Here is a 16,351-nt window from a genome sequence, read left to right on the forward strand (position 1 = left end):
GGTCTCCCCGGTGCTGAATGTGCAGGTGTTATCACCCTCTTAATTCTACTTGCTATGTTTCTGCTTATTCACCCAAAGATCTTGACAGTTTTTCATAACACATGTTCACAGTAGGAGCTCACATTGATTTGCTCTGACACCAGAAACTGTAATTACTCCTTTTCAGCTGACGCCCAGACCACAATTCTGTAGGCATGACCTGTATTCTGCGTTTACATCTAGTTGCATTACAACACATTTCATCTGAATGGGCCTAGCTCACTTCATGATCCAAATCACTCCTTACTATTGCCAGGTCCAAATACCCGCTCTGAGCCAGGCTCTCCGTGTGGTTAGCATCAGCCAGTTATGGGACGGTGGGGGTGAAGACATGAAGTCTTGGGCTTTGCTTTGCACAGAGGCAAGTCAGGATTGTACTGAAAGACAGCTCCAGGCAGAGCTGGTTTCTGCCTGGCTTTGCTGCATTCATCACTCATCAAAAATGAATCAGCGGGAATGTGAGCACGTTGGGTTTATAGCGTAAAAGTATCCGCAGCTTGCAGTCCACAAATCAAATATGCGGCTACCTAGCTGCTAAAATCTGTAGCCACAATCCACGTGGAATGAAATGTGAATACAAAATTGCACCTGCAGTATTGAAGATCAAACCAGAACTTCACTAATAAAGTGCTCCTTTTCTTTCAGCATGTCTGTACAAGAGGTTTTTGCAGATGTGGCACACAGTCTTGAAAGGCTTAAAGGTGGGAATTGTAGTCATAGTCTATCTGTATTTTCAAGCCTTGTTTTGCACTGGAGCAACCTCACATCTGCCAAGATTTTTCATCAACAGGGAAAGTTCCACTATATTGCTGCAAAATCCCTCTTGTGCATCAGCTCAGAATGCATCTGCTGATGGATCTACACAAGAAGACTTATGATATTTACACTCTCACCCTCTGGGACTGCAGCAGTAATTTTGGAGAGACAGAGAGTTATATCAGCAGAAATTTCTAGCTTAGGAGTATGCAGTGGTGAGGGAACACAGTAAATAATCTTCTGTAGTCTTTCTCTAAGTGACATTTAAAAATGCCTTTGGGGCAGGGGAGTGAAGACAGAGAACATTTTTTTTATGCGTCTAAAACTCAGTAACTTCTAGTACTTCATTTTAACTAAAGGTAAGTGAAATGCTGTTTTACATGCAACAGAAGATATTCCCAGACTATGGGAGAGAAGTTCAAACATTATAGTCATACGCATGGCACCCACACAAATATATGGTATATATTCACCTGTTGCATGCTTATTTCTAATTTAATCCTTGTAATGTATTTAGCCATTGATTTGAGTATGTTATGCTTCTTTACAATGTGTTTGCTTTTAAAAATACCAGTTAGCAAAAGGTAAAGCAAAAAAATCAGGCCAAAGATCTGGAAGCTTGTGCCAAATACCTTTTTCTTTACAGTCAGAGCAGAAAGAAACCCTGAGACCTTACTCTTTTGCAACGTAGATCCCACTGGAAATGCAGAGCGCCATGGACAACATCCAGACCCTCCTGAATATTTTCCTCCTACTTTCCAGGACAGAATAACTCTGCAGGCATTTCCACCTATCAAGCATCTCTTTCCCTAACCTGCAAGTTACCTGTGGGTTGTTGTTGCCGCAGCGTGCTCGGAATGCCTCTCCAGAGGGCTTTGCCTCCTGCCTGAAGTCCTGCCTTGATGCTTATCTCCTGCCTGGAGTTAAAGGTGGGGCAGCTTAAAGCAGGCAGCTCAACGTTACATAAGTTTTTCCGAGATGCTCCAAAAGCCGTGTCCAGAAATACAGCCAACTTCAGCTGCTGAAGGGATCACTACTTACTTAAGTCTTGTGGTCAGACCAATTCCCCAAGCTAAGGCTTGGTCTGAGCAAGGTGACTATGCCAGGTACAGGAAGAATGTCCCATGTGCCAAGTGATGCAGTACTCTAAATTAATGGAAAATTATTGTTCTCTGCTCTTGGGGAAGCTGAGTCCCTGCACGGAACAGAAGAGTCATGGGACCAAAAGGGGCCTCCTGCAACTTGCAGCCAAGCACCTGGGGCACCAGACCTCAGGTGTATAAAGGCATCTCAAATGCAGCCCCAGAAAAAAGCCAAGTTCAGGCACCTCTCTGGTAAGTGGTGGAGAATCCCAGCACCCTCCAGCCAGCACACTGGAGGTGCCAGGGCTCCTAGTACAATCTGGGTCAGACATCCCCCCCATGCACCCCGAGGGTAAACATCCCTCTGGGTCTGTCCATTGACTGTAGACCAAACGTGGGTACTCTGCAAGAGGCCAGACCTCCTCCACCCGACACCTACCCTGCTCCATGGCTGTTGGACGGAGCCCTGGACTGAGCCCCTTGCTCTGACTGGCATAGGAGGCCCATTGCAGAGCGGAGAGAGCCCTCCAGTTTGCTTTCTAATTTCTATTCATCTCTAGCCCAAAGGTAAGAAACACTTCATTAAGGACTAAGTTTTGCTCACATCACATTAAAGATTTCTGGGACTATTCAGTCTACTACTATATATATATATATATTTGTTTATATAAGTATCTTAGCTTTCCTTTACAACACTTAGTGATTGTCTCCTGTTAGCTTCATGGACAAGATGTTGATGTTTATATTTGTGATAAATGGATACAATTTCAGTTTTTCTTCAGCCTTCTTACTTTAGCAGTAGCATTCAATATATACGATTACACAACCTGCTCCTTTTTTATGTCTCTCTAAACAGAATTCTCTACACTATATATACCAAGGTCCCTTTTCTCCATGTACTATGCAATAAAAAAAAAAAAAGGAAGAAATGTAGCTTATTTTTTCCCCACAGATGAAATCAGAGTGAGATAATATGAATAGCTGTGCAGCCTGCTTGCCTCGGAGGCAGCCATCAGCCCAGCAGTGCTGCCGTGGACACGTACTGCTGCTCATTTCTGCCGCAGCCCAGAGACACGTGCTGCACCACAGGGAGCACCGCAAAGGGCAGGTGGGACGAACTGGTGTGGGATGTAAAATATTCATCACACCTGTTTGGTGTAAATGAACATGAACAGTGGGAATATGCCTGCCTGCAGAAGGGAAACTGTACTCACTCGGCTCTCTTCTACAGCTCATACGGAGCTGCGTACACACAACCATTGCTGTGTGTACCTCCGCACCTCCCGATGCATGTGGTTTTGCTTTGAGTTGTTGCCTGCACTCGCTATTGCTCTTAGGTGACGCATTGTCAGGACACTGCCCCATCTGGTCCTTCTCCAGGGGTGCCTGTCACTGGGACCCCTCTGGTGATCCCAGACCCTGCGATGCTCCAGCCCTATCCCCCGTACGTTCCCTGAAAACACGTCTTCCCAGAGGATAGCTGAGAGAGCAGAACAGACTGCAGATGTGTGCTTGCGTGCATGCAGGTGTGTGTATCTGTGTGCAGGTACACAAACACGTGACTATCTTTCCACAGAAATCCTCACATAAACTAGACATACGGTAGTCTCCAAGACTCAGTCACTTTGACTCCACAGTTTTAATTGGGCTATTGCCTATTTAGATGCTAAGTACTCCAGGACTGGAACATCATCTTTATACCACCTGCAGAATGACTAGCACTCTGGATAACTGTAGAATAATAAAGACGTTAATGTCCTAAATTCTAATGAGATTGTTATGTAGAGGTCAAATATTAACTAAAAGGAATACATTGTCGGCCAAGTGCTTTCTGTTTTTAACACACCCACTTCAATCCAGAAAACATCTTTTTGTTCCTTGTTCTGCGTAATTCAATTAAACACCGCAAACTAATGTTACTTAAACAGATTTTACTGCACTGGCAAATAAAAAGATAAAACCTGAGTTTTCAAGTAAGGCTAGCCTTTATGATTTGTGATGGCTAAAACCAAATCAAGGTAATTATACATCGAGCCTACTACTTCTGCAATTAAAAAGCTGGCACATAGCTGGTTTGATGGGCATTTAGCATTGCCACATCTTTGTTATTGATAATAAATCATTCTTCTTAATAGGCTGCAGAAGCAGTAAGATCCCTTAAACACAATTTCTATTGCATTGATCATTATTGCCATTATTATTATGATGCCTATATATGCCACTGTTGGACATGTCTATATTAATGGAGCCATGCCACTTTGCCCTGGGGGTAATGTAAAACCACCAAACAGAAGTATTACTGCCAGAGTTCTGAAAATACAGGCAGGGAGAAGGTAGGGGAGGCCATGGGTGTGTATCTGAGGGCAGGAGAGCCACTGGGATGCCGTGACGGGCATCTCCGGGTGAGGCTGCAGGAACAGACTGAGCTATCAGGTGATGCCTGAGGTTGCCCACATGGGCGAGAGGGGGGACATGGATCTGCCAGAGGGACATGTTACTGGAAAGTAACCACCAGCATGTAAATATGTCAAGTGACTCTGGTCACTGCTGCTTCTGGGTGGGCAACTTGGTATTTGACCCCTCTGTAGGTTGATTGTGACCTCCCTTAGACTCCTGTTCAAAAATTTGGTCTTGAAATTACTTCTGAAGATTACCTGTGAATAGACCTCTCATTTTACAGCAACTTTATAGAGTCACATTTGGTCTCATCGTACGCTAAAATGAAAGTGAAGTCTTCTCAATATGTGTATAAAACAGGAGCTGTGCTGAAAGGTTTGTGTCTGAAGGGAGGCTCAGCTTTTTGACTCCCAGAGGACAGGATCCCTCCTACCCAGACAGGCTAGGGCTTGTCCATCCTGCTGCTAAAAAGAATTACGGATTCTTTATTTGCTTCCTCTTAGTGAAAGCTTTGTCCAGCCTCGCCAAATTCCCTGAAAGATATCTATAAAATTTCATCTGTTAGATATTTCTGTTCTCTCATGGAAGCAGAAAAATTATTCAGTTTCTGGTGTGATTAACACTTTCGTATATGAACCTTGCACCTACTGATCTGCAATGAATTGCAAAGTCTTTGTTGCATTACATTCTTACTAGAAATTTTGGTAGAGTATCTGTGGAGAGCAACCAATGAACCAATCAAAGAAAATAAATAAAAAATCAAACGATAATTGATCTGAGGAAATTGTCTTTGCAGTATGCTGTACTACATTGTTTAACATGTTTGTGGGCCCTGTATGAATCCTGTAGCCACCTTGCTGGTGTTGGAGCTGCCTGATATCAAGCACTTTGCGAGCAAGGTGCAGGCTTCTCTCCTTCAACTGTCCAGGAAAGGTATTTTAGAAATACCTAATATTACAGCTCCTGTTCAGGCAATTTTCAAAATGAAAATTGTTAATTCAGAGACAAGAAAGTTATTAATTCAGAGAAAAGCATGCCTACTTCCCAGTCCACAATCATTTCCATTTATCTAGTGAATAGATAATGATGTTATAAATGGATTTAAAGCACTTAATAGTTGCACAGTTATTCTGCCACAGGTCTAACCGCTGCACATGCACAGCAGCCACACAGGGTCTATGAAAGCGCCATTCCAGGCTGCCTGTAAACACTCACATGTTTAGAGCAAATACTGCTAACACATTTCTGGCACGAAGTACTGATCCAAGAGTTCCCAAGTCTCTGGACGCTAGAATTGTTATTCACTATTGTGTTTTTTTCCTGATGAAACAAAGTTTCATGGGAAAATGCAGGCACCCTGAGTCGAAAGTATATCCTCTGGAACATTTTGGTATTGACAGATTGAAGCTATGGCTCTCACAAACTCTGCCCAGATGCCCACTGGATTGCCTTGGATGGTCGGTGTGATGTTTTCAGGGTTTTCCGCCGAAATATAACCCCAGTAAGCACAAGCACAACCCCTGGACAACTGATGGAGCCAGAACTGCCTGGCTATGGTGTTAACGCCAAGCAGGATAGAGATCCTCATATTGTCCTCAGGCCTGGAGAAAACAGTTAATAGAACTCCCAGACTCCCTGTTGTGGAAATAAAAGCCAAATCTAACAAGAGGTTGAAAAATGAACAGTTACTGTGACTCAGCAACTCACCTGAGAACGGCATGACCATTGTTTCTTGCAAAGAACAGGATTCTTAACTAAAACTAGATCCTCCAGTTTAAAGTGGAAAAAGAAATTACAAATCTTAGAAAATGAAATTTTGGCTAACTGTGAAAGAGGTATTTAAAATGCATGAAATTTAGAAGAGGTACTTAAAGAACAGCGTGAAAACATTGCGATTCGGGTTTTGGTCTGTCCCTTATATGAGTGAAGGCCACAGTACCACTGGATCCTATCACTCATCATCGCTTTTCACACCGCTCCTAATGCATTGCCAGATCCCTCAAGCCAACCACCCTGCCTGGAAGCTGCCGTTGTCCTGACACTTAGTCTGTTTTTTTCCTCTGAAAGCAGTATAAAATCAAGGCTGTCAAAGTCAGTTGTTTACATGGAGATCGATAACGTAAACAAAAGGAGAAAATAAATTCACCTTTACCTGATGCTTGACACACAGTCTAAATATATTTCTTTTCAAGGACAACATGTAAATAAAGAGATCTTTAATTTTTAATGGAAATTTAAACCTCTTGAAGAGGAGCATTAGAATGCCTCGGGCTATTTCTTTTTTATCTTGAAATTTGAAATATTTATGTGTAACTAACAGAATTCTTCTCCAGCCAAGGCATACAAACATACTCTAATTGGGGGGTTCTTTCAAAACAAGGCCATACAACTACCCCAGCGCTTCCCAAGGAAGCAGGTTCTTCCATCCCCCAAAACCAACATTTGCACTATTTGTCACAGTGGTGTCTGTGAGAAAGCCACTGAGGACAGGGGGAGAAGCCAAGAGGTTCCCTGCACTTTCTTCCTTCTGTCTCACAGGGACTGAAGCAGAGCAGACCACGCTGTCTGGGAATGCTGCACAGTATCTGCAGTAGTCTGAAGTCTGCTGCCAGTTTGGCTGGTGAGAGACCCTTCTTGTCTGTCGTCGGCTGCAGCTGCCCCAGGACACTTGTATTCACTAGTGGAGAGCTCTGTGTAGTGGTGGGATAGCACCATTTCGTGTCTTACCTAAACAGACCCTTTTGAGTACAAGGACAGTGCTGGGCATTGGATGGTATTGCGACCTGTAGAGTAAAACACTGCAGGTGCAGCCAGGTGCAGAAATCTAAAGCAGTGACACATGTCCAGAGCTGCCCAGCATTAGTTACTGCTCCAAAAGGAGAGATGGAGAGGTTGGGCAGGACCACTGGGCAGCTTTCCCCCATCCCGTGCCAGTGGCTCTGTGAAACAGCCCCATTTCAGCTGCAGCCTGGCACACGCTGCCTGTGCTGCCCACAGGTTCCTGCTCACTTGCCTCCCTGTCCCCCCTCTGCCTCCAGAGTCAGGGGGTTATTTCCGTCAGGGTTAGTCCGGCATTGCCACGAACCCACCTCCAGGCAAAGCCAGGCAGCGCCTGCTCCACTGGCATAAATGAGTCCAGATAGGGCTTGTCCTCTGACACTGCAAAGGAAACAGAAGCTATGGAGAGAGAATAAAAATCTCTACTGATATCTCACAAGTGGAGCACTCCCTTTTAGTCCTTTTCAACTCTGCAGTCCCCTGTGGCCAATTGCTGGGTGAAGGTAATTAGCCCTTGATTAACACCAGTTTTATATATGTGTGTGTGTGTATATATATGGGGGGGGGGGTTCACTTCTACTTTTAACTCCTACTCAACTGAAAACATGTACAATTAGCATGTTTGAGGCATCCCCTCTTGACACAGAAGGAAGAAGCAGCCTTTTCACGAAACAATTAGTTCTTCACCTACCATTTTCCCAGCTATGTTCCCACCTGAATTTGCTCAAACATCAGCCCTTAAAACTCTTCTGCAGAGCCTTTGTGCCTGCTCTGCAGCCTCAGGATTTCAGGCAGGGAGAGGAGTTTGCTGCTGCTCCTTTCCTCCCCCTCTAAATGCCATTGCTCCTGCTGCCCACTGCCTGCCTCCCGGGGGGGTGGGGGTGGAGTGGGGTGTGTGTGATTTACTCACTCCCACTCCTCACCCCACAGGACAGGGTCTGAGAAAACTATCATATTAGACAAGGTTGGCACAGCAAGTTTCTGCCGCCTCTTTGTATTGCTTTCCTGGTTCTTCTCCCCTCCCCAGCCACATGACTGTAGGGCACAAGTCTGGAGCAGGGAGACCCAGCCAGGCTCGGGAGAAGGGGGTGCCCCTCAGAGGTAGAAGTTATCTAATTGCCCATTTGCAGTGAGGAAGGAGCTTGTGCAAGTGAGTCCACATTGCAGAGGAAACCCTGCTGTGGGACCTGCGCTATCCAGGGGCACGCACCACCCATCCCCACTCCCACCTCACACAGTGCCTGTCCTGGGAGCCCTCAGTGGGGCATTTATTTCTGTTTTCTCACAATATGCAATATTCCCCATCATCATCACCACTCCAGCCAACTCACACCCCCATGCCCCTTTGATGGGTGTGTGACAGCATCCAAAACCCAGCAGCAGCACAGTGAAGGGGTGCAGTACCCAGGTGGATGGAGGGCCACTCCATGGGGTGGATCCATCGTACAGCCACAGCACAGGATACAGCACAGCACCGCCACTTAGCCCAGAGAATAGGCATGTCAGTACTCATTTCTGAATTTGCTTATCTTCTTCATTCATTAGGTAGCCCAAGGCCTTATTTATTACCCATGCTATCCGCTGCACTGACAGCAGGGCTGATTTTCCTCACAGGCTGATCTTTTGTCGTCTCATCCTGATATCAGAGTGCATCACAAATACTAATTTTTTTTCCTCCACAGCTCCCTCATGTGATTGCAGTTCCCTGGTGTCCCCATCTAACAGCTGGGCACTGAGGCACAGGGAGATTAAAATCATCCCTTAGATCCCATGCTAGGTGAGAGGTGGGTTTTGCTGGCAGACCCAAAGGGCACAATGCAGCGAGTGTCCGGCTCTGCAGTCACAGCAGCAGAGCACTGAGCACCGAGAGGTGCTGCGTGAGCGGAAAATGAGGGACACACTCTGGCACAGAGGTGGAGAGCTTGGATGAAATGATTCTATGATTCTATGATTCTACGAAATGATCTTCCTATAGGCCCTGCGTAGCATCCTCTGGTAACATCTAGTTACCCAGAGGATGAGGAGGTGAAAGATGCTCAGCTGCTTTAAGGTTTCTGTTCCTACAGCACCTTACCTTCTCACTTCCTGTCTTTTAGCATCCACAGCAAATACGCAGGGACTTGCAGAAGGCAATTTCCTTCAGTTCACAAACCCTGATCCACTCCTTGGGCAGACTGACCACGTGTGAATGTCCTGCGGGTCCCGTAGCAGCCGCATTATAGAACCTTCATCAGAATGCTTGCAAGGAAAGGAGCACCTCTTGAGTCTTACTGCTGTTTTATCATAACTAGTAGCCCCCAGTACCAAATCTTGTGCATTTCTACTTAAAAAGCAGTTTAGAAAGCCCTAAATGATGACAAAGTTTCTTTCTAATTTTTTTCTCCTAAGTAAACAAAGTGTTTTGTTTGTCTCGCAATAAAATGGTTTTTGATTCATATCGATGTCAGGGTTTGATGTGTCCAAAATGGATTTTTTCCAGGATACAGAATGAAAAGATCGAGTTGTTCTGACTGCTCTGGTCTCCAGCAGGAGAAAAGAAAACACTGAACTTGCTCAATACAGGAAATCTAGCCAAGCTGTAATAATGAAGAGGGAGGAGTGGCAGTTTTCTAAGGACTATTCTTCGGCCAAATTCTGACATATTTTGCAAATGTTGGGAAAGTAGTACCCCTGAAAGCCAGAAGGTCAGTCTTTCTGATGAGCGCTGGCTTCTTACCACTGTGCCACCACGAGACACAAACAGTAGATATATTTCTTCTGAACTCATTCTCAGAGACAGTTGTTAAAATAAATCGTTTTCAGGTCAGCTGGAGATAAGCACTTGAAATGTTAGTCCAAATTACTGTTTTGGAGGCAATGGTGGGAGGTGCCCAGCAACTTATAACTAGTGCAACCAATTTTGTCTCTAACACAAGAGGTCATTAGCATTTGGACAAGCTAGTTATATGACACTGGGTGGCTTATTGTCCATTCACAAGACAGAAACATGACTCTGAAAAATACACACAAGCACACACATATCTCAGTTATGTGAATGGCGGAAAAGTTTTTTCTTGTCCATCCTAGATTTTGAAGGACAATGCTATGTGCGTTTACTTGTCTGGAAGATGTGTATTGTATATGCACCCAAAAGTAACCCACACTCAGGTGTGGAAACAAACACACACACTGGTTACTGGTGACACGTCTTTCCCTATGTTGGTAGACACAAAGTGCTGGGATGCCATCGAGTATTGCAGTGCTGTCCTAACTCTTGTTCAGGGCATTTGTGCGTTTCCCCCATTCTCAGCTGACTCGATCGCGCCCACGTGCTGGGACCTGTCCTGAGCAGTTTTCCCCTTGTGATGAAGACCGCAGCACGAGGTTGTGCTGCAAGTCTGGAAACGCTTCCATGTCCAAGCAGAGTACGGGACAGGCTACCCCAGTGTAACTCTTTCCCTTACCTGCTCCCACCCTTGGGGACTGCAGCTCAGAAAGGATACCTTGCCCTCTCATGCACTGTAGATCTGGAGTCCTAATTTGAAATTTCAGAGGCAGAACTTGCTAACGGGACTCCACTTTTCAGCTGTTTGGGCATGCTGGACTGGCAGAAAGGCATTAGCCCAGTTTCCAGGGCCTCAGTGCAGTTTGGCCACAACAGTTCTCAGCACTAACACATCTACTCTGAGTGTACTAGAGATATGAAAGTGGATTTTTTTTTCTCCCTATTTATGTCCAGAAAGACTCTCCAGCGTTTGTCACTTCGGTTTACTCTCCTTTAGATGGCACTGTTACCACTTCCAAGAGGGACTGCTGCTGGCCACTTTGCTGAACAGGGCTGAAACCCGGCCAGGACTATCATTATTACTCGGCTAACAAGCCAGACCAGGTCAGGAGTGACCCAGGGAGCTGTTCGTGATATTTGCTCTAAAATGTCTTCATGGTGTCCTCTTCACGGTGTCACTCCAGCTCCCGCCAGTCAGTTGTTCACTTCGGACTATCCCTCACAGCACAAGGGTTGTACTGACACGATGAACGTGCAACATTAAGGACAAAATCTGCTCCTCTTCAGAATAAGTTTGAAGCAGTTCCCAAAGTCAACAGGAGTCATGTGTGCATATCTGAGGGCCTTAACTAATGAATCTGCTAATTAAATAATGATTAGAAGCCATGCTGTCCATAGGCACTACAACTATTGCTTTTCATAACTAGGTAAATGCTTATGTCTGAACCACTGCTTTAAATTCTTTGCCTACTGCCTCAGTCATCACCTGCTTTGATTGCCTAGGCTTTTTCCTAAGACAGCAAATTGGTTTAGCTGTCATTTAATGGGTCTGTATTAAGTACTGCTACATGTTGCATACTCCTTGAGGCCTGTTAAATGAATCTTGCCTATTACAAGCATTTTCAACTGAGAAAGAGAGATGATTCCAGGATACAATTCAGCAGTGGTCTGAAACAGCCAGAAAACAAATCCAACAAACCCCAAAGAAAATGGTCACGCAACCTGAAGTTTGTTAGAGCAAGCGCTTAACTCAAAGAAACTGCCGGTGTGGGCCAACACACTTTACTACATATTGTCACTCTCTTTCTTCAGCTAAACATGTCTGTTAGTCCATTTGCATTGGTGCTTTCCCCAGCTTTGGAGAGAGAACAGAAACAGTGTCAGCAAGACAAGAGAGCCATGGGTACAGGGAGACTCCAACCTGTGTGCAAAGCCCTGGTCCTTGGGTTGCTTTTAAGACTCAGTCCAGTCCTTGCAGTCTGAGAGCACATTTTCCAACATAATTCAGCTCCAATCCAGAGAAAAATCTGTGTTTTGGGGATTATTTTGGTGTGGTGTAAGGAACAACATACTAAAATTAGGCTATGGGTGACTATCAACCCAAAGAGACTCCCTAGCCCCAAAGCAGGACTGGGCCCTCTGCTAAGCAGAGCAGAACTGCCAGTTGGACAAATCAACCCCAAACTTCTCTGGAATAAGGCCCCACCTGGTTCCTGAATGAGTATTATTCCCTCACCAAACTGCAGTTTTATTCAGAGCTCAACCATTTTGCCTGCAGACTTCTCAGAAACAAACACATACAATTATTGTTATTTACTGGGAAAAGTTTCTTTTTCCATGCTGCCCTAACACAAAGCCAGCCAATGCAATTTTGCTCAAGCTTTCACACAACAATGCCATCTCAGAAAATGTCTACAGATCATATTTTCGAATGACGCTCAAAAACTTCGAAGTCTGTATCTATGTTGCAACACAACAAACTGCTCAATTATGCCATTGCTTGAGTAGTCCCAGATCATCCCACTACATGTAGGCTGTCAACTAAAGCATTGAATTTAAAAGTGCAGCAGCCTCCAGGGAGGCATCAGTCAAGACAGACAAGTACCTCAAGCAGAAGTTCAGATCTTTGGTGCTGTAAATACTCTTCTGGAAGTGCTCACCTGCTGCCATCCACTAAAAATGGAGCCTAAAGCAACTGTACTCCTAATGTAGGTACCAAATCTGAGCTGGGCCCACACTGACTGTGCAGCTCGTCACCCAGGCAAGCAGGGGCGTCTTTGCCTGGGAGATGCCCACATTACATGGGTCCCAGCAGCGAGCAGAGAGACACAAGTGTCTGGCACTGCGCTGCACGGTGGTGTGCAGATATATGTACTCCAGGGTTACCAGGCAAGCCCAGAAGGGCCTGACATTCAGGCTGAACACAGGTAAGTGAGTCCAGCAGTGGGTCTGAAAAAAATCTATATCTAATCCTGCTCAAGCCTGAAGGTGCTTGAATTCCACAGGTATATTATTTTTTACCTCCAAGCCCTCCAGGCACTCAGAGGAGTATTACTGAAAATGCCCAGCTGGCCTGATGGTGCAAAGGAGCTGGGAACATGATGCACAGCTATGCCCGGCCAGGACTTCGAGAGGACTCTATTAAATAAAGTCCCCTGAGGTCTTCAGTTTAGGAGGCATTCTCAGGACAGATCCAACGTGCACCAGCAGGATGAGAATCTCCTCAAAGCTCAGCTGCAGCAGCTGTTCTCATTTAAAACATATCCAGAGGAGGTGAAGGAGATATGCCCAAGCTTCTAGAATTCCTTCAGCAAATTGTGAATGAGGCATGAGATGAAATATCTCTCCCCAGTGGACAACACGTAGACAAAGCTGAGCAGACACTGCTTTGCCCTTTTTTGTTTCCCTCTGCTTTAATCAAGGACACTCTACAGTCAGCTCCAAAAAAAAAAAAAAAAAAAAAAAAAAAAAAGCTTTACAAATGCCCATCAAGCCCAGAAATGTCAAGACTAAAGAGAAATAGAGGGGGAAAATCCCCTGGGAAGGTATTTAAAATATTTAGTACTTTTTAAAAATTCCCTGTTTTTTTTCAGTTCAGTGAAGCTCCCTCTGGCAAGATCAGCTCCTACTTAGGGAAAAGTGTGAACTATGGTATTTGTTCAAAGGTAACCTTTCCCATTAATATAAAAAAATAACTGAATAAAGTATTTCAGAATTTGTAAAGACTGTTTGAGTCTGTGTTTTGGTTTTTTGGTTCTCTTTCTCCCATTTAATACTCAATGTTTACTCTTGTCTCTTCCAAAAGTAGACAAACAGGCAATCAAGGTTATTATCCAAACCTTGAGTCCTACTGCTGGTGATCGTCTGCCTGTTTTACAAAGTAGTTGGGACACCAGCTTAACCTGGGATGGTACAAAATACATGGGCATCAGGTGAACCAGGTCTAGACCTCAGAGCCCAGCTAGATTTCCCAGATTACTAAAAGGCTTTTGAAACCAGCAATACCTACAAGTCCTTCATGGTCACTGTGGTTGTCTTTTAAAGTTTACTCATTTTGTCTTAGGTTTAGTGAGTAAATAAGCTTCTCTAATTATTGACAACATTTTCTTTATGTTCTCTATATCTACTGCATGTAATGTCCTAAATGCTGAGATAATGTTATTCTAACATCTTCAGGAATTGGCACCTCTGTAACAGGGACCACTCTGCCTGATCTGTGGTGAACAGGAAGAGTAGATAAGTACTGTGAGAAAGCAAATCTTTTCCTTCATCCAACACCTTTGGTTGACTAAATGCATGGATTATTTTTGCATATGTTTGCAAATATCAATATCTCAGTTACGCTTTCCATTCCAGCTGTAGCAGTCAGGGACTGGGATTTCTAAGTTTCTGCATCTGCTTCAATCCTAAAAACACCCTGAAAGCCCTCTGTGCTTGTGACAAATGCTTCACTCACAATTCTTTCTCTTCCAAGTTCCTGAACTTTGATTTTCAAATACATGGCATCAAATTATAATTCCCTCCTCATAATAACTGTTGCAAAGAAATCACATGCTTTGCTCCCAAGAACAAAGTTTCAATGATTGTGGAATAAATTTGGGCGAGTGACTGGTGTAAAGGTAAAGTATCTCTCCAATGGTAAAAAGTACCAATTGCACTTACCTGCCTGAAAAAGTGCTGTGTTGTTATAGCAAAGACATCAAAGCCACAGCTGGCCCTTTTAAGCTCATCTCGAATATTGCTTAATTGCCGGGACTGCTCATCACACTTTTCCTTCAGTCTCTGAACAAACTGCTTTTCAGCATCTCGACTCTCTCCTGGTTTGGGAGAGAATCCATTCTTTGGGGTGGTTGGCCTTTGCTTGGGATGTCCTACAAAGGAGAGAAGAAAAGACCATCAGGTTCACTTACTTTATATGTATGGACATGACCTTATGTGTTTCTAAGGCCTTTGGGACTCAGCCCTATAAAAGAAAAAAAAGGTCTGTAGCATTCATACAGAACTGTAATGACTTTCAAAAAAAAGCAAGAGCACAGCGAAATATGTTTTCCCAGGGGCCAAAGGTCAAAGCTTTGTAACAGTCATCTTACCTCAGGCTCTGAGCCTGAAGGTCTGCTACAAGTTGAGGAGAGCTCTCCTAAGAGTGTCTTACTGAGAACAGGTTATTAGAGGAAGGATTCATCTCACCTACATTAGACATCTACAAGAATAGAGGTCTGCATCTTGAGGTTTGATGCTGGACTTTCTTGAATGACAGTGAGAGAAATGGGCATTTCCAGGTTGAGATTCACCTTATCCTATTGCGGATGTGCAAAACAGTTGGATGACATTTACATTCTACACGTGATTTCTTTGGCCGCCTGAACCCCAAGCCTTGTGACTTGACAGAGTTGCCAAATTTTGTTTGCCATGGCAGATTTCCTTTTGCCTCCAAATGGGACAATGTGGGGCTGAAGCTGTCCTTCTCTGAATGCAAACACAGCATGAGTTGCTTGCTATTGGGATATCACTATTTCTTTTATCAGCAATACTGCAGTCTACCTCACCAGTTCCCCTTGCTTTCTCCTTTATAACACTTATAAAGTTGCAGCACAAACCAGGTATGTATAGAAATGCCACCAGGAACCATGTAATGCTGAATGGCTGCTCTTTCTGCACCGTTGGTCATACCAGAATCAGTATATGGTTTGCCTGCAGAAATGGGTCCAGACAGACTCTGGCTCCTCTGATGTGCTCCAAGTTGGCTTGAAGGAAACCTGACCCTGTATAAAGATGTGACACTACTAGTGTAGCTTCTGTTTAGCATATTGACTCAAATAAAGTGTCATATTCACATGAATTCAGGGAAGTGAGGCTTTTATCCTAAGTTAAGTTCGTATCCTGCTTGAGTCAACCATCCATTTCTCTGGACATGATCAGTTACGAGGATGAGGCAAGAAGGGGTAGTGTTCTGGTAGCGTCAGGTTGCTTGAGCTGCTGCTTGGACAATCTGTTTTGTCTTTATCTTCTCGGCTTTCTGAGAGCTCTGCCAATATTTATGGTCAGCTGGGCAACACCTTTGCACAGCTCACTGATTCTTTTTGCTACCCTTGGTCTCTCCTCAACTGATGCTTTGTAGCTCATTCCTGAATACTGGCCAGGAATCTCTGGTTCTCCTCCTCAGCTCCTCCTGCTAATCTCCAGTTTTTAGCCTAGGAGCTAGAGTCAGTAAGAAAGAGGGAGAAAATAGAGTCAGACATCTTGTTCCCATGTGTTACTAGAGATGGTGGACATTGGTCTGGGTACAGACGAAAAAACGAACATTTCTGTGTTAGCAGAAAGGGTTGGGTATGCAAGAATCTGAAAAAAGGGTATCTTGTAGTTTTATAGTCTGATAGTACACAGTTCCTGAAAAACAATACAGAAACAATGTCTCCAACCAGTCCTCAGCAATGAATGGAATAGGAGACAGTCTTCTGCCATGGGCACTACCTACCCCTTTCCTTAAAAACAGAACAATCCTTCCACAGAGAAGCATCTGATGGTATGAGTTTGA

General features: G+C 44.4%; 1 protein-coding gene across 4 annotated transcripts in view; it reads right to left on the reverse strand.

Annotated features, from left to right (window-relative positions):
* Positions 1-16,351, reverse strand: part of MTUS2 (microtubule associated scaffold protein 2) — a 324,919-nt gene that overhangs the window by 46,545 nt on the left and 262,023 nt on the right. For all 4 annotated transcript variants that reach the window (XM_054812918.1, XM_054812935.1, XM_054812912.1 and 1 more), the window contains one exon: positions 14,479-14,687. In XM_054812918.1, the coding sequence (XP_054668893.1) occupies positions 14,479-14,687 (209 nt within the window). The remainder of the gene's footprint in view (positions 1-14,478; positions 14,688-16,351) is intronic.

This window comes from Grus americana, chromosome 1 (genome assembly GCF_028858705.1).
Source record: "Grus americana isolate bGruAme1 chromosome 1, bGruAme1.mat, whole genome shotgun sequence".
NCBI classification, from domain to species: Eukaryota; Metazoa; Chordata; class Aves; order Gruiformes; family Gruidae; genus Grus; species Grus americana.